Genomic DNA, 23,377 nt, shown 5'->3' on the forward strand with positions numbered 1-23,377 from the left:
TCCTGACTAAAGCATTGTAACTAATAAATTTCTGTGAAAATGGAATTCAGAAAATTCATTTTTAGCACTTAACAAAGTATTTAAATTCAGATGGTATCACTGAGCTTGAAAACAACCCTTAAGATCAGTCCACTGAATACAGAACATTTTTTTCATCTTGACAATGAAAGGAAGTGTTCTTGTTCCCTGACATGCGTGTATGTTCATCTAGTGCTTAGAGCATTTCCTGTGGACAAGAGAAATTTTGATTGTAGGAGGATATATATTTAAACTGTTTTTCTGGAGCACTCTGACCACTAAACTACAGAAAAAGATTACTGCTACCAGTGATTAATACATGCATTATTATTCATCACAGATACTGCTGTTCTAAGGGCAGTTAGGCGTCAAGGATCTTTGGAAAGTACAGACTTAATTAATTTTATGCTACTGTTCACTCCTAGAAGTAAAAAAAAAATAAAAAGAAAAATGGGTAAGTACACTCAATACCCACTTTTTAAACAGTCACCCAGAGCCTGTTCTGGCAGAACATGGGCAGTTTGTGCTGTCACCTGACCATGCTTCTTGCCATCTGTATGATTTCCTAATGCCAAGTGGTTCTGCACACAGCCAGCTATGCTGGCTCTAGTCCATGTAAGGATTTCTGCTCCAGAAGATGGTAAGAGCAGAGCAATTTAAGGTGCAGTATGGCTATTGCAGCAATACATAAAATGGCCTAGTGAGAGACCGGATCTGTCCCTAACAGCAGGTTAAAAAGAAGGGGCTGATGGACAATGTTCATTGCTGAATCAGGACTTCATCCTTATCTATTTGGAAAACTCTCTTTTCTAGGACTCCATATTTTCTCTTTCAAGTCCTTGCTTTTGTAGTTTTACTGTGACTTTGTTACCGCACAGTTGTTTAACCCACTGCTTTACCTTTTAGGAAGAAACAAAATAAGCATAATTGTTGTTGCATTTTGAAGATTAAAAATACTATCATTACATTTTAATTAAGGTTACCTGATAATGAAACCTACCCATTATTAATGTCTAAACCCCAAATAACTTCAATAAATTTAAAAATATTATTTTTTGTTCATCCTACATAACAGTTATAATGTATTTCTAACATAATGCTGAATTATAGTGTTTTTCAGAGAACAGTGCACAGTCTTTACCAGCATCCTTTTGAACAAAAAAAACCATGACTGCTATGATTTCATTGCTGATTACTAATGATGCTAAAAAGGCAAATATTTCTCAATTCAGGTCTATGCAATAACTCTTGGATTACTTTACTTGTATTTGTTAAAAAGCTGAGATGTGAAATAAACTCAACTTTCTTGTGAGCAAAAGCCAGTAACACTGCTTAACTAAATAACATTGTAATTTATATTTTGCTGCCTGAAGCACTTTGCTATCTGCTCTATTTAAGGGTTTAGACATTTTCTCCTTTTCCTGCTGAGGGTACTTAGCTAAGCAGTATGTGGAGGCTAGTAGGAATCTTCCAGAAATGTCCTTCCACCAGTAGGTCACAGATGTTCCTGAAAGCCTTTTAATGTTAAACTTCCCATAAAGCAGTAAATGCTAAAGCATGGGAGTTCTCTGCTGTTTTTTTAAGTAAATGAAGAATTTAGTTAGTACCTACACAAGTCACGCATATGTAATTTGGTTGCCTGTTGATTTAAATTATGGTAATATGGTGATTTACTTACTCTTGCCAAAAAATGTGTTAACCTGTTAGATTAACACTGTAATACTTGCATTTATATATCTCTCAGTGCCTGTAAAAGTACCTTTCACTTGAGAAATTCCAAGTCCTTTGCACATGAAGCATTATTGCTACTAGACTCTGCATGAAAAATGGAAATTCTCAACAACTTGTTTTCAGAGGTTAAAAATAATGAGAATTTGACCTGCAAATCAGTCTGAAAATAAAACATTTCAGGATAGTAGTTAAGGAAAGAGAAGGGTATCTTGATTTACGCTGTATTATATTCCTGTCTTCAGCAGAACTGAAGACATAAAATACCAGCATAGCTTGGTAGTTTAATACCATTATGTCATTTTCGTGGTTTAGAATTTAAATCATGTAATCGACATGGAAAAAAAACAAACTTGTAAGCCTTAATTCCTAAGTGAGCATTAACAGAAAACTATCAGACAATTTTGTAGGTCTTGCAATTGCAGTTCATGTAAAATTGAAGTTATATGTATTGGAAAAATCTATGACCACTGAGCTATTTATTAACTTCTATGTTCATTTCATTCCCAAGTCATAAAAAAGGTAAAAAGTGGAGTCCAATTCTGTAAGATGAAACCAGAGACTGCAACATTAACTTCTTGCAAACATTCTCTGCTTGATAAGATGTAAAAGAAAATTAGCATATTCTTCCTCCCCTGAAGTCTAATTCGAATTATTTTAGAACTGGTTTAACTTCTGACAGCTGAAATGCATACATTAGCTATCTAGAGCCATCTGCAAGGCAAACACATTCTTACCTCATATGTTTCTAATTGGAACGTGTTGTCTTTCAGGCATCATCGGATACCATGCTCTGACTGGTAATGAATTCTGGAATCATGTATCTCCCCAAGGATTTATATTGCATGGATGAAGGACAGGTTTTTGTGAATTTCAGTAATTTTCACACTTTGATTGTAAGTCTAAAGAATATTTCTTGGGTAGCAGGCTCATTATATGAAGAGCTACTACCCCCAAACCAGGGATTATTTTAGGTTGACTGGTATTACATAGGATTTTTGAAAATATTGTTTTAATTTTAACTTACCAGGATGGTCAGCTGCATTTTTCCGTTAATGTCTAATATCCTTCATTTTATTCAGGTAATAAAGTTACATGGGTTTTCCCATCTCCACATACTGAATTTCATTCTCCAGCTCGGAAACAATGGAATAGATGATCAGCATTTGAATACTTTTTTTTGATGACAGAGTAAAAAGGATTAGAAGTAATTAATTTTAATGTTTGCATTCAGTAGCAAGTTACTTACTATGATCCTTTTATTGGTGGTATTTACATTTCCTGCTTCATCGCCTTGTTTGAGGATAAAAGATTACATATGGTGTAATTTTAAGTGATTGCCTGACTGCATTTTAATGATTTAACAGAAATATAGAAATACTTCAAATAAACATTGAAAATGTTTAATGGAAAATGAAATAGATTACTAATAAGTTAAAATGTTATCTACTGAAAATTCAGAGTATAATTATTGCAGTTTTCTCATCTGAAAACCAAAGTGCAAATTTACATAAGCCATCACTAATACAGTAGCATAGTGATTTGTACCACTTCTATATCATCAATCTAAAAATCCTGGAAGCAATTTAATTTAATTTGTAAATTAGCATTGAGATGTCAAGGGCATGAAGCTGAAGAAGCCTTTCCATATTTTGTAAACTGAAGTGGACAATAAAAAATGTGGCTGAGGGAAGGAAGCAATGCTGTTGAGTACCAGAGAGGTACCTGTAGTACTGAGTTCCAGAATATTTTTTAAACTCAGAATCTACTTAGGTAAGTGCACACTGGACAATGACTGCTGTTAACTATATTTTAGGAAGCAATAACAGATATATTTTCAATTTCAAATAACCTCACGAGGCCTTTTCAGCAACATTTCCATGTGTCGTGAACATTCCTGGATGAAGCAGCATACTTTTGTCACCAAGGACCAATGTGCAAAGAGCCTTGAAGAACCAGGTCCAGCAGGCTGAGCCAAGACCTTGAGAACTTTCATCTTCACAAAAGCAATGAGCAAACAGGTTCATAAGGCAGTCTTCTGTTCCTACCATCCTCAAACGGAGCTGAGGGAACAGTCAGTTGTTTTCTAGGCAGTGGTCACTAAAATAATCTTATGCTGTTAAGACTGATCTAGCCAGGCTGAAGGGCATTCATCCAGTACCAGGCAGTGCTACCCAATAAGGCTATCCTGTACCTCCCTGGAAGCAGCTGCTTTGCTGTCCTTTGCTTATCAGCTATTTTACACCTTCATGAGGCTTTCTTGGAAGCCACACTCGGGCTCCTGGCATCTTTTATACAAAGATCCAGAAGTTCCTTTAAAAAGATTTTGAGGCTTTATTTATATCTACCACAAGGTGTTTTGTTCCTTCATTGTCACAGGTATATATTTTCCTTCTATTTATATATATGCCACAATTTTCATTGTCAGAAGTCAGGTCAGAGATTCTTACCTGGGTATAAATTTGGAATTTTGGGAGGTGTTGTCATGCCTTACCAAAACCAACTGACTGAAATAGAAGAACAACCCCAGAGGGCAAAAAGCAATGAAAAATAACAGYGCATCATCTTGCCTTCTTTGGAGATTCCAGCACTCATAGGTGAACCAAAATATCTCAAGAAAACTAGGGATATCTGGGAATCTTTCAGTGAAGCAGAAAAGGAAAATCTATGTATATTTATACAGGGCCATCAGATGCCCTGTATAACTCCTGAGGACTAACAGGACACCTGTGCAATTGAGGGCTCCAAAGTACCAGGGGAGAGTGTAGAGAGTGTAGAGAGTGCCTGCACAGCACTCAAAGGGCAAGGAAATCCATTTGGTCTCCTACACAACTCTGTCCTGATGAGACCCTTTCCTTGAGAAACAAATCCTGAGCTTTTTTTTTCCCAGTGTCAATCTGATGATTTGTCCAGAAGTGCCCCTCTGATCAAATCTGTCAGCTTATTCTGTACATTTTCTGTCGTGCTCATCACAGTTCAAAATGTGTAGGCTTTGTCTGTAATAAATGATTTTTAGCAAAACCAAAATATGTGATTATACATATCCTTAGTCCTCTTTTAGGTACTTTGGTTTTTCATACATGTTTTTCATGTAAAAATATAATCAAGAGAAAAGTTAAATGTACTTAATTATACATGATTATATTCTATGGTTCAATTTCCACAGTATAACCGTAATTTAAGTAACTGGAAACTACTTCCAAATAGGACTACATTTTARTGCCTTACCTTTAGTGCCTTACCAGAAATGTAGAAAAATTTCAACCAAAGAAAATGTTCAGTGGAAAATTAAACAGATTATTATTAACTTATTTTTAACTAAGCTAATATTGACAGTATTTCTTTTCCAGGACTCTACCACAGCAACAAAGAAATCCTAGTATGATTAAGATTCTGGAGGGTTAGTTTACTTTCAGTCATAAAGTAATCAAATGTAAGTAAATACAAAATTTGAACTTGCTTATTTCACATGAAATTTTGAAAACTCCAGAAATTCCACCAGAATATGTTTTACAGTAATAGAAGAAGTTTGTAAGACACAAATCCAGTTGCAGGTATATGAGAAACGATGACTCTCATTTATTCTGTAGGGATCTAGATTACTGTTGAAATCCATCATAAATAGACATATTTAAGGTTTTCGATCCCAACATAAGAAATCTTAAAGAACCCATTTTGGAGAAATGTGGTCTTCAGTTCAGCATCAGGTTACTTTAGAAGGAAGGTCCCATGTCGGGAATGACAAACAGAGGCAGCCAAAATTAGGAGATACTGTTTGAAATTCAAATTCAAACCATTACCTGTAAAAAATTAGATTTCAGACTTTAACACTTAGTAATAAAAAGTTTAGATATAAATTCTGTGTATCTGAGAGTAAAATGACTCATACTAAAATAACACAACTAAACTTCCTGTGAGTCTTGCCTTGGAACTCTGCTGAGTACTGCAGAGAACTGCAACAAGCACAGATTTCAATAGGTAGGAAGAAAACCCCTTGAAGTTTGAACTGTTTCCCAAAGAGAGACTAGTTGTATTGACTCAAGAAAACAGTGAGAGAAAATGGTAATTAATTATTCTAGACAGAAAATTACCAATATGTATAGAAAATAACAGAGATGGACATAAATGTTGGCCGGGTTCTTCCAGCACTGTACTGCCTTTTGTTATTAAGGGAAAACATGATGTTCTCCTCAGAAATTTCTGTTTTATCTACCCATTATCGAGGGATCACGTACTCTAGTCCTCAACAAGTCAATTCTCATGTGATGACTTCACAGAATTATTCATATGAGAGAGACTTCATCCCCTTAATCATCTTAGTAGTCCTTTTCTGGAATCTCACTAATAGCTCTATATCTCTGTTGTACAGGGCAGTCTAGAACTGGACACAGCAGCCCAGATGTGGCCTCACAATGCTGAACAGTGTGGCAGGATCACCTCCTGTGACCTGCTGGCCACTCTCCAGTGCAGCTGGGGACATCATTAGCCTTCTTGAGGTAAGGATGCACTGCTGGCTGACACTCAATTTGAAGTTTACCAGGACCCCCAGGTTCTTTTCTGTACAGCTGCTTCCAGCTGGGTGACCTCCTGCACGTACCGGGGCATGGGGCTGTTCCCAGGTGCAAGACTTTGCGCTTGTTGAACATGCATGATGTTCCTTTCTTCAGCCAGTAAAAGTTCCACTGGACAGCAGCACAACCCTCTGGCATGCTAGCCACTGCTTTGTCCTCTGCAGTTTGTTGAGGGTATACTCTGCCCCAAAATTCAGATCATTAATGAAGATGATGAACAGGAGAGGACCCTTTCAGACAGGAGAGTCTTTTCCTCTGGGATACACCACTAGCTACTTGCCTCCAGGAAGACTTTGTGACACTAATCAGAGCACTCTGAGCCTGGCTGTTCAGCCAGTTTTAAATCCACCTCACCATTTGTTACGTTCCTATTGTCAAGAGAAGCTTTGGCCTGAACTAAGGTGCAAAGGAGACCATATGTCAAAGTCACTAGTAAGGATTTCATTTAACAATAAAATGAGAATGAGAGAGATAGAGAGAGAGAGGAAGAGAGAGAGAGGGAGAGAGAGAGAGGGAGCGAGAGAGAGAGACATAGAAGATAGTTACCATCCGTGGATCCAGTGGTGCACTTTCGGTCCTTTTTTTACCCTGGGCTTCTTGGTGGTAAGGGTTTATGTCATGGCAAAGTCTTTCTGTGGTAACAGTGTTTGAGACAGGCAACTGTAATCTTTAAGTCCTTACACTCTTACTGTCTTAGAACTTTCTGCTTAACAAAGGTCATCTCTAAGGAGAGCTTGGGGTCTTGCTCCAGATCCAGAGCAATACACAGCATGTATTTCCTCCCTCCTTGAAGCATCTGCCTGGGTGTGGGGCTGAACACCAGCAGATACTCTTGATGTCCTACCTTTCTTTTCTGTTCATCTGTGACCTGGAATTCCCCAGAGGAGAGTGAGCATCTCATAGTTATGATGTCAGGAATGCAAAGAACAAAAGATGCTGAAAACACATCCACAAAAAAAACACTACATACCATCGAGACAGATACTTGTCAGATGATAGCTACAACAGCTGCTCTTACTCCCAGACATTCATGTTATTAGCAATAATTTTCTCTAAAAATGACAAAACAAACCTAAACTCTGGTTCTTCATTCTTTTCCATTTCAGTAACTGAGGTTTTTGTTGACCTATGATAAAAACACGAAGTGTGTATGTAGAATACTGGAAAAAGCTTAACTTGGATCTGAGCTTCTATAGACAGGCACACAGCCACCTATACGAGAATCCTTTGTGTTTCACAGCAGCTACTCCCTGAGCAGCTACTGTTTGGGATATTCTAAAAAAATTGTCTCATGAGAGAAGCAAGATGAGGGGACCTTTGGCAGAGAGAGGAGTGACAAACATACCCACCGCTAGGGAAAAAAAAACATACACTTCTGAGTATGCACCGAGTTCCTTTGCCTGCAAAAGTGAAAGTAGTAAATCTTGCCCTGGATTTCTGCTGTCTTCAACAGCTAAATGGTCTTAACAATAACAGTACTGAGTATTCTTCATTATCAGAATGTGTTAAGATCAGACCATGCCACCAGGTGATCTCTGACAAAAGCTGATTGCTGTCTGGAAAGTACTGAAACAAATGAAAGGCTGCTAGTATGAAAAGAGTTAATCAGGGTAGTGAAGAATTCAACAAACCTTAGCTACCTCCAAAGCAGAACCAAAAAAATTACCAATACAATGACTGGAAAAAAAATAAGTCCACCAAGCAAAATCTAGTGAAATTACTGCAAAATATTAAAAACAACACAAATTTTATTGCAAACATTTTAATATTAAGGTAGATAAGAAATACAAGCTTGCTGATCAGGATCAATTTAACCAGAAAATTGCCTACAAAAAAACGGTTCTTGCTCCAAGACATATCAACAGCATTTTAAAACAGACTTCAAGGAAAACTAAATTTGAGCCTTTGAATTGTTACTGCAGGACAAAAAAAAGTGCATCTCCACTCTATACCTTTCAGGTCTTTTCCTATGAAGGAGGTCTCTCAGAGTTGCAGTAGTCTTCATGACATACGTTTTCAATAATTTAAAAATAATCTTCCTCTGAATTAATAACAACCCATATAAACTAAAACAATATAGCTCAAGAAACAGTTTATTATTTAGGCCTTGAAGGGTAGAGTTAAACAATTCAAAATGCCCTATAAAATTGTGAGACATACTAACTTGAGAAAAATGTAGGCACTCTCAGTCATCAATTCTTGTCAGAAATATACAAAAAGGGCCAATATTAGATTGGATTTTTACTTTTTGTTGTCTTTTCCAAATAAAACCATGGTAACGTGTTAATAAAAATGATACAACTTTCTAGTTAGTATCCACATTACATTTCTTACGTCTAAATATATTTTTGAATATTTACTGAAGGATATTGCTTTATCAGACATCCAGGTTAAAAAAATTTAAATTACCTTATGGAGGGAATTTTACACTATGTCAGCTAAATCAAAATTATTTTTCATTAACTTTTTCGTTTCAGGTTTTTTATGAGATCGAAAGGTAGAAGCAATTTTGTTATAAAAGGTGAACTGGTCTCTCCCTTTGCTGAGATATGGACAGCAATTTCATAAGTTTCGAGAGGCAAACAAAAATTGCAGTTAGAGTCCCAGACCTGGCATATATGAGAGAAATGTTTAAAGTGACTGATAATATTTTAGCACACACACCCATACATCCGCATGTAGCAAAATATGAGCCTATGACTTTCATCCCCTAGCTTCTGAAAGACTTTTACTAAGTGCTTTACTACAGCCTTAAAGCTTTTAAAACGTTATGCCTAATGCCAATAATAATAGAGCCAGTCACCTTTAGGTAGTGACAAAGTAAGTGGATTGTTATTACCAAAATGCATTTTTTCACAACCATGACTATGTAGTGATGTTGAATTTCAGTTATTACATCTCTTTATGTTTGCATATTAAAAAAAGATGGCAAAGATTATTTAGTCTAATCAGTGTAGTTAGACATGTAACTTTTAATTCTACTCATATATTCTCAAAATGATTGTTTTATGCTGCCTGTATGAAAACTAAATACTAGCAGCTGACTTATTGCTGGTTTTCAGATTAAGTCAAAGTCTCTGGTCCTTCAGAGCCTCTAAGAGGCTGACCATGCTGGAGCTGCTCCAGTAAAGAAATATAAGCTCATGCTTAATAAAACCCTGACTTCATTCCATCACATTTGGCAGATGGCACCTTCCACAACACATTTCTCCTTGTTCTCTGCTATAACAGGGGAGTACACCACCTACTGAAAAACCACAGGTCTCCCACATAAATTCTGATACCAGAGGGACAATATACCTACACTCACATGCTTTTCTAGTTGAAAGTACAATGTACTTTGAAGGGCCATGCCATTAGAAATAAAAAATTCCTTGTACCTTCCTGAAAAGCAAGATCCTAAACTACCTTGTGCTTTCAGCAGCTGATTCCCACATYAGTTTATAGTATCTTTTTCTATAATTTAATAGATGCCCTTTCACTTTCACTTGAACATACTGTGTAAAGCAGCAAGTCTGGAATGATTGTTGAACTCGCTGCAGTTTGGTACTGTAATTCACCAATGCATATATAGAATAGCTATAAAGTGCTTTAGCATTGTTTCACAAGAAAGGTGCAAATAGATATTGTGCCCTCTCATGAGACAAAAAGTCCTGGAGAGCTGACACTTAAGAATATCCTCAWTTATTACAGCAATTGAATAATGTTACTGATTTCTTACACTGGAGAATGCTTTTCTCTCCAGTATTTATTTGGGTCAGTGTCTCACAGTATCACAGCCAGTAGGCCTGCTGCTTGCCCTCTATTAGCTATCTTGCTGGATCCAAACACACTCATCTGGATAGGTAAAAAAGGCTGCTATGCTGGGAATCTGCACAAAAATGGTCCTCCTTTTGTGCAGAACGTGTGGTTGCTAGTTGATTCTTTTTGACTGCTATTTGCTGAAAAAACTGTCAGCACACTGCAGTATAATTTTTCTTTTTGGTTAATAGGCTCAAAATATCCACAGTGGAATGCTGACAGGTCTATCAGTCGTCAAAATTTTCCAGGGTTTGGATTATAGCACTGAAATAGCTCTGATGAATGCCTATCTAATGCATGGTGCAGCACTGCTCCTCCTCCCAAAAGATCTGAGTAAGAACTGGAAGCATCTTTATTGCTTTTATGTATGAGGAATTGAAGCACCAATGAGTGAGTGAAGTGTATCGACACAGAGTCAAATCCAAAATGACTCTATGGATGACATTCTATTGTGGTACACAGACCTCCCCTAAAAACTGGGAGTACTTCTATGGAGTAATCATTTTATAAATTAGGGCTAAATTCTTTTCCCATCAAAATCAAGGCAAAACTCCTACTGAATAAAGTATGATGTGAATTTCACATTATATTTGTAACCAAACTCGAGTACTTCATCACACACAGCATAAGTATCAAATACCTTCACAGCATGCTCGATGCAGTCTATTACAATTCTGATTGATAAAAATGCAATATCAAACATTTACCTTTTTCAATATTTTTCCTGTTCACATTATTGTGGTTCACATGACTGTCATTTTCCTGAACTGTTATTTCTACAGCCTAAAGAGGGAAAAAGAAATAACAAAGAAAACAGAAAACAATAAATCCTATTATCCAGTTGACTGAATAAATGTAGATTATCACCATGTCCATATCAAACCGCCATCCACGGCTATCATCCTCGAAGTCCATATAGTCCATCCTGTGAGCAGCATGTGGGAAATGCCTCCTTGTTACAGTATTTGAGCGCCTTTGAAAACCTGCTGAAAAACAGATTAGGAGATAAAAATCTTTTTAAAAGCAACCAGATTGACTAGGAAAAAAAAAAGTTAACACTCCTTCCCCCACTTATCAAAAAACAAATAGAAGCAGGAAATCTCACACCTCACTGCTAAGTTTCATCACTTTGTCGGACGAGAAGCTATCTGTGGAATTGATTTTATAAGACTTAAAAAGTAACTCTGTGTTCCTTAAAAAGCAACTCTGTGTTCCATGTCTAGAAAATGTTTGTTTGTATCTGGAATTCTCTACTACAGTGAAGTAACGCTATCTGCTTATGTTATCCAGATCTATGAACATCTCTCTCTTGGTTCCTGCTTTCACTGATTTTGACTCAGTGATCTAGAAGTGAAAAGCTCCACATACTGTAATCAATTTCTTCAGTAATTAATTAAGCTAGATTCCCTAAGTCTACTCATCTGAATTCTTCAGTAATCAAAACATATCCAGATTTGTATATACATAGTTCAACAACCAAAACTCATTTTAAGTCCTATTTCTAGAAACTGAGATTCTTTTTCAAAACAGTCATCTAAATAAATTCTGCTTGCTTTAATATCACATGCATTATGTTTAATATAATGTGTACCAGGTTAAAAATCAATTTTTAAACCACTGTTTGTATAATGGTAACACCTTAAAAATATATAGGCAGATGAAAACACAGTCAAGTGGAAGTAAAAATCCTGTGATGCCTAGATGGCCTGAGTGTGTGTGCTGTCAAAGGTCTGTTCTCTTCATTGTTTCCCAGACTTCCCTGTGCAGCAAGAGAAGTACTAYAGGAGCATAGCTCTTCCCTATGTCAAGACACGGGGTTAGAGAAGTGTCTGTGCAGCTGGGTTAGACAGTAGGTTGTGACACACAAAAAAAGCCTGGGAGCTGTGTTGCAAAGCCAGAAAATCTGTCCCATTCTGATAAAGGCTGGTTGTACTCTGGATTTTCACTCCATTTTCATGTAATGTGCAATTTTTACGATGAATTCTGTGATAAATTCTAACAAGAAAAATACCTTCAGATGTCTATCTCCAGCTAGAATGGAAATAAACCACATCTCTTAGCCATCTGCAGATAAAAACTGAGAGCTGTAGAGTTCTTCAAAAACTGAACAGCGACATGGAGTAGTGGTTTGAATTATGAAACAAAAAACCTAAGGTAGCACCAAATCCATATTAATGCATTTTCTCCTAAGAAAGAAATCCTAGCATATAGGATTTCAGTCCCCAAATAATTAATGTATGGGCATGTGTTTGTGAAAAAATGTATTTTATTTAACTTYCTTGCACATGCCTGTGTTGCTATACTCTGAACAAGAACTTCTACTCAAATTACATGAATATGCATGCACAGTGCAGGCAGAGTCTGGCAGACTGTTAGTGGGAATCTGTTACTAGATAATAAAAACAATGTTGTGTGCAAATCACACTTTTATATGCACCAAAGCATGCAAAYCTAGAAGGATTTCCACTATAGGCAGATCTGCTGCATGTTTTCCTGCCTAAGATTTTGCAATCTTCTGTTGAGGTACTAGCAAAACACAAAATAAAAAAAAATTTAAAATATTCTCTCCCAATTTTATAAATTGACCTACATTTTTTAAAACTTGAGAATAGGGAACATCAGATATACATTTTTACTCTAAATATGTCCCCAAATGAATAATATGCAAGCACAATAACCATTTATATTGCAAGTGCCCATGTAAAATTAAATTATRTAAGAACAAGTGTTCTGAGGTAATCAGATATACCAAGGTGCCAGATATACCAGATATAATTTTGGCAGAGTCTCTTCTTTYAGATTATAAACTACAGCAGATAAGACAGCTATTGAAAGATTGTGAGAAAAAATACAAGTACAGACTGAGACCTTCCCATATGAGCCCTTGCAGCAACTGGCAGCTTAGTACACTAGATCTTTGGAAGTTCTTTTCCGAACAATGTGTAAAAATGGCTTTACATGTGTCTCTGCATTTGTTTGAACCCAATCTCACACTGACTCCATTTAATGCACTTTGTGTCCCCTGATGGAGCAGTTCTGGAGCAAATAAATTGTTTTCCTTTCAGGTAAAAGTGGAGACAGAAGATGAGCTCTAAGAGCTCTGAAGTGTTCCAGTAATATGCTTCAACCACTAATGGGCATTTAGCCCTCTGGACTGCGAGTAAATTGGCCCACATGCAAATGTGGACATCTGATCCCACAGCACCAATTTTTGTGCTCTATTATGGCTGATACAATTGCTTATGCAAGAATGCCTCTGAGAGACAGTGAATAATGTTTCCTAAMACATCTTTATGCCATTCATAATTTTACAGACCTCTTTTATCTGTCTTCTCTAATATGCTTTCCAAGCAAAAGCATATTTTGTATGAAAAACCATCGATACTTCAGATCATCCTTTCCACATTATGCTTCACCCTGCTTTATCTTTCCCTGAGATGATGTAATCTAAAATTATATGCAAAAGTGGAGATGTGGGATCACCAAAAATCTAGGCAATGACATAATATTTTGTTATGATTCTAATAATTCCTGCTTAACTTTTGACTACAGCTGTGCAAGAAATGTTTCAGAAAATCCATCACAATATTATCCAAATGTCTTCTTTAAATGGTAATAGCTAATTTACAGCTCATGATAGCAAATATTATGCATTATGGAAATGGACAGTCTCTATGGGCACCTGTTCCATCCACCACCTGACTGTCCTCACAGTGAAGGCGTTTTCCTTACTTGCAGTCTGAACTTTTCATATGCCTTAATGCTCATCCTGCTGCCTGGYAATCTGAACAGCTGTTCTGTCTTCCTGGTGGTTTCCTTACAGGTATGATAAGATTGATTGGAGTTCCTCCCCAAAGCCTACCCCTTCCCAGGCTGAAGAAGSCAGTTCACTCAGCCTCTCCTTCCAGGTCAGGTTCTCCAGGCCACTGAGCATCCCTATGTTCCTCTACTGAACCTGTTCCCATCTACTGCCATCTTCCCTGTACAGGGAGGAGGGCAAAACTGCAGTATTTTAGATGGGGTGCACCAAGTAGTAGGGGATAAAAGCTTCATCTACAGGTTTTCATACAYTGTGCTTTTGTTCACAAAACCCAGGATGCTGTTGGCCTTCTTCACTGACAGGGCACACTTCCAGCTCACAGGCAGCTTGYTCTCCATCAGGATGACCACGTTCTTTCCAGAGATCTGTCCCCAGGCTGTCAGTGCCCAAACTGTGTCATTGCCAGRGGCTCCTCCTTCCCCTGATGCAGGTGACAGCATTTGTCCCTGTTAAATTTCACAAAGTCCTTTCAGCACATTTCTGCAGTTTGTCTAGGTATCTCTGAATCGCAGCACTTTGCTGAGTATCAATCTGTCCTTGCGTTTGCTGTTCTCTGTAGACCTGATAAAAACATATTCTGTTGCCTCCTYGAGGTCACTGATCAAGAGAATTATTGGCTGTCAAGTTCATATTTACTATCATCAGTGAAGTGAGTAATTTAATATCACTATAAACTTTACCAGCTATATATGTATCACTTTCCCAAATCACATATGAATGTTCTGAACTACACAGACCACTGGCATTCTGACAAAGACTCAATTTAGCTCTTTTACACTGTATTTTACACTTCATTTTAGGTGCCTGGCAAAAGGGTCTGACTTTTGAAGCACCTGCACTTCTCCAGCCTCTTATTCTCTCTAAATACCTACCACTGAGTCTATCAACTTGTTGTCACCTACAGACTTTATGACAGCATGGAGCTAAAGAACAAAATTTCCAAGTATGCCACAATTTTTCAAGGATACAAGTGTTTTTATGYTGCTTTCACAAATGAGGCATCATCCCAAACTTCTTGTATAAATGCCAGCCTTCTCCCATACGCACATCAAGAAGCATTATATTCTGGTTATGCTAACATAACAGCTAAATTRCAAGATTTGCTAGTTAAGATGAGCTGTGGGATTTGTATTTCCAAGAAAGAAAAATCATCTATTGCCAGAGAAGGTTTATGAGAGAATAGCACTTATCATGTGTGAATGACTGCAGGCATGTCCCACTGACTCCTGATCTCACACTCCAAGCCTTACCTCAGTGTCAAGCTTTCCACTGAAACTCAAGTTCCCAAAGTACCCAGTTCCTTGCCCAAACCAAGGCCACTYAATGCAACCATCGTCCTTCTGAGATCTAGAGATCCACTCGTGCTGCATGAAAAGCTTGAACCTTTCCCACCCTCTTGCCTCAGTATTTCAGCTCCACACACTCATTGTCTCAGAAGTCTTTTTTTTTTCTAGAGAGAGGCAAATCAAATTCCAAACTCTTCTTTCTCCAGGATGCATGCCAGAGCCTTCAGCTTTCTATGTCAAAACTTTTATCACCTTTCAAGGCCTTTTCTGTAGCAGAAACATCTTTCCAAGCACCCCTCCCTATCCTGCTCTTACCTTCCTCTCACTTTCTCTCTGCTCTCTTCGAATATTTCTCTGCTCTTGCCCTTCTGATTTTACCCTTGGGCTCTCAATGGCTGACAGCACCTTATATCCTTATGTGACTAAACTTACATGATAGCCTAATTTTAGGCTATAGCATTCTCTTTGCCATTCCCAAACTACTAGCAGCTGGACCTCAGAAAACCTGGATGTAAAATGTACTTAAGATGGACATAATCCTTATCTGAAACCATTTTTACATTCAGTATGATGTCTGTATCCTCACTTATAGAACTTTTGCTGGGCTATTGGTTTAAGTGTTGAATTCAATGACAGTCTCAGAGAGGTAAATAATGTCTAAGCAGTAATTTTTGCATGAATAAAATGTGGTTTATTGAACTCAATGTGCATATGTTACAGGTATGTTACATCCATGAACAAATCAGCTTCATGCAGGCAATGTAGTGAGGAACTGCTTTTAAATGTGTCAAAGAACACTGTCTAAAAGAGTCTAGATGAGCAACGGATAACTGTGAAAATCTGAAAATCTGTCTTTCTTATGGGACACAAGACTTGATCCCAAAAAGGACACTCCCTTCTATAAGGCAGAATGGTTAGGAGCCACTGTTACAGCTAGATGTCTGTTTTGTGACTTTCATAAGGCATTTAACATGAAAAGAAGAACAACATGCTCCAGACAAGTGCCACCAACTGACATACATTTCATTTGTCAAAATAAAAATCTTGTAAAAACTTCAGTCCTACAGAATCAACCACCAGGCAAACAATGCTTCTTGCTGTCTGGTCTCAGCACAACTATTGGAATTTATTATATCCCCTCTTTTAAAACTTTATAAATCCTACAAGCATCTTGGAAKACAATATACAAAAATGAACCAGAAATATACAAACTGGAAATATTAAAAAAAAAACCCAACCAAAAAAATTCATAGAAGTTTCTGTAACAATGGCAGTTCTTTAAAATACTAATTTAATACTGCTCTAACTTCCCATACTATTTTCAAGATTATGGGTATGATTTTTTTTTTGTATCTATTCTCAGAATTTTTCTACAGAGATATGTAAACAAAACAAGCCCAAAATTAAAGGTTATTAACTACACATCAATACATAAAAGCCATACTTGAATTTAGCACTTCTTTGGATCATTTATGGTCAATCCCTGAAATTAACATCTGTCAGGCCTTTAGGACAGAATGGAGGCAACTTGCCATTTGAAGTTTTTCCTCTGTGAAATACTGTAAATTGCATTCCATCATAATTGCAATTATTTTTACTTGACAAAAAGATTTGACAGTTTCACTCTGGGTAGGAAACAAATATAAGATTTTTTTCCATTCAAATGCAGCTTGTCAGATTTCAGTGAGAATTATTTATAAGGGAAGTTTTTTCACATACCTACCATTAGTTTGAATTTTATGAAAAAATACAGCACCTCTCCACTAGTTAACAATGACATTCAGAATACTAAGCAAATAAAAAAATAAAAAGTCTGAAGACTTTTATTACCTCTTGCTATTTTATAGCTAAATAATTCAGCTTTTACCGATTAACATACAACCYTTGAAGATGGCTTGTATATCTTGACAAACACGCAGATTGAGAAAAAAATGAGGATGTCTAAAAATTAGTGACAAAATCCATAAAGCCACATTAAATGCATGCATRCATATTTTACACTGGATATTCTCCACTAAAAATTTTATTCATTAATTAAGAAAKATATTTACCCATTTTATGAGAATTATTCAATGACTACAATGTCCAGTCCCTTTCAAAAAYTAAAAAAAAAGTAGAACAACTTGTAATTTCTGTCTTGGGCTGCTTATTTTCCTGAAAATAAGGGAATCTAGAAACAAGAGGACTGTGCGAGGGCATAATGAGCTTAGAAAACATGCTCAGTCTGTGATTATTATCACAGAATCATCTGTGGTTATTCTATAATTATCAATACAAATAGAAGCCAATTGGATAGCTTAACTGCTAGGATACATACTAATTTGGGAGTAATTAATCCACAGGTCACAGAATAAAAGTCACTTGACTTTGGAAGGCTTGAAGCAATTTTGGAAGCTGGTCAGCAAGCATATAATTTTTYAAAGTAACTAAATTAATTACCTGTTTGCTTCTCCTTTCTTCCCCTAAACTGTAACACACAAAGTGCCAAACAGTCAGGATATTATATAACAGCTGATGACTGATGTCAAGGRTTGAAGTTGCATTGTCTCATGCATGTCATAGAGATCTAAATGCATAATTTGCATACATTCTAGGACATAAAATGTATTCCTTTGAAGGTAAGTTTTGTACATTTATATTAATGACATACATATTACAATTACAATTACAGTCATTTTCATACATTTGCCTTTAAGATGCGGAGTTGTAATCACTTTTGTTTATATTTGCTTGTAGATAAACTGTATGTTAACAGTGAATTTAACTTGTGGGCAACTTCTCTCTTGGCCACAACTGACAATGAAATTTAGGGAATCTCAAACAGCAACTTGAGATATTCAACTTTCTGTGGTATGCGCATAAATTATCTATATGAAAAAATATTTTTTAAAGTATTCATAATATTCTAAACCAAATTTTTTTTCTTATTTTTTTTTAATTTACACTATTTCTTTTCCACTCTCTCTTTGTCTAATCTCTTACTGATAATGATCATTCATCTCTCTCTTCTGTTCCCACTTTTTATACATTAYGTTGCACTCATCATCTTCCCAAATAACTAAACACTACATTTCAGTTGCAACTCTTGCTAAGTTATCATCACAAAAACCTTTACCTGTTTGTGTCATATTGCTGAATAGCATCACCTCTCTTTAATTTTTCTTCCCTGTAGCTCCTCCATCCCTAACTACTTACATCCCTTTAGGCTCTCTGCTACCTCACAGTATAGGCAGAGGCAAAAAAACTATCGATATTTATAATTAAACTTAATGTAATAACTTGAGATGACTGATTAAGAATAAAATAGCATTAAAACATGTCATATCAAATCATCTTTACTGTGAATGATATTAAGCATGCTGCTTAATTATTTCTAGATTCTTATTTTGTGACCTACATGATTGCAATATTTAGAAAAAAAAAATCCTAATTTAATACCAATGATGATTTAAAAACTTTGCACACTTTTATTAAAAACTGCTGTTACAACCCCTTCAGTACTTAAGACTTTAATGTTTGAAGCCAATTTTAGTGAAATATCATAACATAACAGTATTGCAAATATCTTCTTAAAAATGAATTAATGAATTGGCCCTATTTCTCTTAAGATAGGGACAGTGTGACAGCAGCGTTCAGAGGGAGTAGACATGCCTTACCACACTCCTCTGTAAGACAAGGCTCCTTGTATTTACACAAAACATTTAGTTTATTTGCCAATCTGGCAAATGCCTCCCTTAATTTCTCCAGAGAAACTGATGAATGACTTATCTTGGAGACATGCCATTGTCTTTAAACAAAGGCATGTTCAGCCTTAGCTAATGTCAATGCCCAAAATTCCTATTTCCCATCTGAGCAAACAAAAGAAATATTCCTCTGGAGAATGAAAAATCCAAAGTACAAGACTGTATCTTTAGAAAGCTGGCACAGTTTTTCTGAGCACAAAGTTTTCTGATGCTGACAGTACTTAACCAGTTTTTAGGAAGTTAGCCAAGGTTTTACAGAAAGAGCTGTCTAAAAAGCCTTCACAGATGTTCAACAGAAAATTAAAAATAAATTGTCACAAAGCAGTGTTATTTAAAACATTAACAAAAAAGCTATTTGAAAGAAAATGAAAATGCTTATGAACTGTTAAAAATTCCTTCCTTTAACCCTTGATTAGATGGGTAATGCTTGTTATCTGTGATTTTTTTCTGATGCCATTTCAAACATTCAACTTTACCTACTCAGCAAGGATATTCACCAAAGCTCCAGAATTTACTCTGCTGTTTGCTCATCTCTTGCTGTTGTTCTCAATTGTCTTTAGAGAGCAAATAGTGAATATTTATGCGATCTTATTTAATAAATAAGATCCTTTATAATGGCCTTAATAAAATTGTAATGGAGGACACCATTGTCATCAAACTGTAGAACAGTCATAAAATGGGCATACTGAGTAGTCTAAAGGTCTTCCCACCCTACCATTCCTTCTCTGACAAATCAAACGAGGAGAACTGGTTGGCCTTGAAAAAAAAGTAAGAACAGGGCATGCATAYTACAATAATCTTTCCTCTCAGTCCCAGTGATTTGCAGTGGTATTTTTGAGTTTAACAGAAACAAGAATCTGTCATTATTTGAACCCATGCTTTGGGGTAATGATAACTCTATTTGATTTCTTTTAGTTCTTTTGCAGACTTCTAGGTCTTTTGCTAAGACACTGTAAACAACAGCAATCCATACACTTCCGTCATACCTTTCGTGATTTTAATTACTGCAATCATCCTCCTCCCTCTTTTAGTAATCCTTGTCTTCGTGCGAAGCATTCCAGTCTGTATACATATTCCTCATCAGGAAACAATTTAAAACTGACTTTCTCTTTTATCTTCTCTGTACCCTTCCTGCTAACTACCATGTTTTGTGATGAAAGGAAAACAATATAAACATTGCTGAAGAATACTAGGTACCAAGACTGTCTCTTGCACTGCTTGTACTTGGTTTTAAGTCTTATTATCCTAAATATTTCAGCACTGTAAGCAAATGTTATCATCTCCGTATCTTGTAAAAATACAGTGGATGATACAAACTGTAATTTAGACCCATACACGACCCATATACCTCCAGTGAGAAAAAGGAATAATCAATTTCTATTCTTTGTTGGGTATCTTTTAACTGGCTATTAATGTTTCAAAGGACTTTCCTCTTATCCTGAACACAAATGTATTTTCTCAAGCATCTTCAGCAAAGAACCTTCTTAAAAGATTTTAGGAATTTGTAAGGTGCAAGGTCAAAACCACGATACCTCTAACTCTCCTACAAATTCATTTGTGTCTTCCTGGTACAGTTGTGGGACCGCTGCTTCATAAGAGATCCGAGATATTTTCAGTTTGTCTTACTGACCAGTATGAACACTTGGTTACTCACACAGAACTAAAGATGCCAATCCCCCATTCAAGGACATATCAATGGGGAAAGGCGAGTGCACACTTTTTTTGCCATGGCCATTCTATCACACTCCTTGGCACTGCACAATTACAGCTGTCAACATTCTGGTACAGCTATCTTACAGTATCATGGTTAAACGGAAACAAGCAAWCATGATGACACATACAGATTAGCTAGAATTTGATTCCCTTCAATGCACTGATGAACCAACAGAGACAAATCAGCCATCATAATTTCTGAGTAGTAAATTACTCTCCTACACAGGTAGTGCTGGAGCCAGTCTTTAGGACTGGAAAAATGTTACGGAACACCCTTTTCAAGAGAGTGTGGCTCTGAAGAAGTCCCTAAAGAACAGCCTCTGCAAAACAGCGTAAAAAGATAAACAAGGCTATTGATAAATACAGTGTTTTGTCCTAACACTGTTGGCAAAATAACCAGGACTGAAAGTGGCACCCTGAAGCTGAAGCTTAAATGTCACTGTGGCATTGACCTTTTTATTTTAAAGTTCCCCTTCCAWTTCATCTTCTTTGCAGATTGACTTCTAGTTGGTGAGATGCAGAAGGAAAGGCAGATAGAGCACAGCTGCTCCATGGGACCCAGGGGGGACTCTGGAATCAAGAAATCAGACTTGCATTTCTTACCACTTGGAGCWGAAAGAACTTATGGGCAAGGAAAACAGCTGCACGAGTTAGGGTCCAAGTGCTGACAAATCAGCAAAATGACRAAGTTGCCATCAGTGGAGCTGACCCAAGACACTCAACCAGCACAGCTTGGATTCTGGGTTTTTCCTATTAGTGTACTATAAGCATAACAGATGCTCCAAAACAACACTTTCTAGTAAAATGTGTCTTTTTCAGGCATTTTTTTTAAAAAAAGAAGGTTTACTTTCTGTGAAGATTGTMGATGGCAAATGCATCTTGTGATAACTAGATGTGTGCAAATTAATTTTTTGTGATTTCACAATCTATACTGAAGAACCTTATGAGGAGAGGCTGAGGGAGCTGGGCCTGTTTAGTGTAGAAAAGGGAATACTGAGAGTGGAGCTCAATGACACACATACATATCTCAAAGGTTGTTCCCAATATGATGGTGGCAGACTGTTCAGTGGTGTCCAGATGAGCAGTGGCCATAAACTAAACCACAAGAAGTTCCACCTCAACATGAGGATAAACTTCTCTACATTGAGGGCGGCACAGCATGGGAACAGGCTGTCAGGGAGGTTGTGGAGTCTCCTTCAGAGACATTAAAACCCCAGCTAGATGTGTTCCTGAGTCACCTGCCCTGGGTGGCCCTGCCTTGGCAAGGGTTTGGATGAGGTGATCTCCAGATGTCCCTTCTCACCCTGACTGTGATTCTGTGATCTGATTGACCCTGGCTAAAGAAGGAAAGCCTTCTGGTGAATAAGCATTGCATAGTCCCACAGCTGCAGCCTTGAGAACTATGACAAAGGAACAAAAACCTTAAAGAAATGAAGAAATAAGGAAATTAACTGAAACAAAAAATGTACTGTAAAGACAGATGAAACAGCAGACCTTGGGAAAAACAGCCCCATATCAGGATTATTCTGAGAGTCTTCTTACATGCCAGCATTATGCTTTATAGCTAAAATTATATGCAGCACCTTCTATTTTCAGTGAAACCTGTATTGTTTGTCTTCTCAGTAGACCATAGTATCTGAACTTGAAAACTAGCATCACTTTTTTTTTGGTTCTTTTTAAGCAAGGGAGTATGAACTTAAAACCTGTATATTTTCTCAGTTTTTAAAATCTTCCCTTTCGTTGCCCATCAATCTGAAATTACAATAACAAGAATCTTGAATCAAGAAAGTAAATTTTAGTGTTGTACCCCTATAAAGATATTAAAAAGGTATCAACAGGTATTATTAAAAGATTTCTCTAAATATCCTTTTTTTGTTTTTAATATGTTGGAAATTGTGCCCCATTTTCTCTAGAGAATGATTACATAATAGGACTTGGCAGATGTGACCTACTGAAGTGGTGGTAATTTCCACTGGTATTAGTTGGCTTGGAAAACACTGYTGTGCAATCCTTGACTGATGCAGAAGTCCATCTTTTTATTAAGTACCTAAAGAGCTGAGATCAGGAAGGAATCTGCACAAATTTGATTGTATGCAACACTAGGGAAATGCTTCCTAGATTAAACATTAGAAAAGATAGGAATAATTATTCTATTTTTAAATAGATGCTCAATTTAATTGCCTTATTTTAAATAAAAACATTAGCAACAGTAACAGTTGGAGGAAATGTCCTATTAGCCTAGGAATAATTATGATTTCAAATAGTCTTTAAGGGCTGTATCACAGAGGTTTCATGATGCCCTTCTCCCACTCGGAACATCTACCTCTACTTTTCTTGAGCCATATCTACAACCTTATTCTACATGCAAGCAGCCAGCATCCATCCACAACGCTGCCATCACTATCCTGACTACTTTATCCTCTATCTCTTCAATGTATTTCTATCTTAAATTTATGCAAAAAACTTTTGAAATAACACTTTTAGGCCCAGTGCACTAACTGTCTCCGTAATATTTTATTTCTGCACTTGATTACACTGAAGTCACTGTCACATTAAGTATCGTATTTGCAATTTAAATTATCTTAATCACTTCTTTTAGCCCACATTTCTGTATCAAATTGCTTTTGGAGACTTACCCTTAGTTGGTGAACTTTCTGTGACTGTACAGTACTTACAGAATGCAATTCTGCTTTTATG

At 36.7% G+C, this 23,377-nt stretch overlaps 1 protein-coding gene across 1 annotated transcript in view; it reads right to left on the reverse strand.

The window, feature by feature from the left end:
• Nucleotides 1–8,242: 8,242 nt before the first annotated feature.
• The window catches only part of RNF180 (ring finger protein 180), a 126,983-nt gene continuing 111,848 nt past the window's right edge, over nucleotides 8,243–23,377 (reverse strand). The window contains 1 exon segment of the mRNA XM_057389579.1: nucleotides 8,243–11,104. Within this exon segment, the coding sequence (XP_057245562.1) occupies nucleotides 10,902–11,104 (203 nt within the window). The 3' untranslated portion in view covers nucleotides 8,243–10,901.

The sequence above is a fragment of the Malurus melanocephalus genome, unplaced genomic scaffold (assembly GCF_030028575.1).
Source record: "Malurus melanocephalus ecotype Western Australia unplaced genomic scaffold, MMel_1.1 scaffold_18, whole genome shotgun sequence".
Lineage (NCBI taxonomy): Eukaryota > Metazoa > Chordata > Aves > Passeriformes > Maluridae > Malurus > Malurus melanocephalus.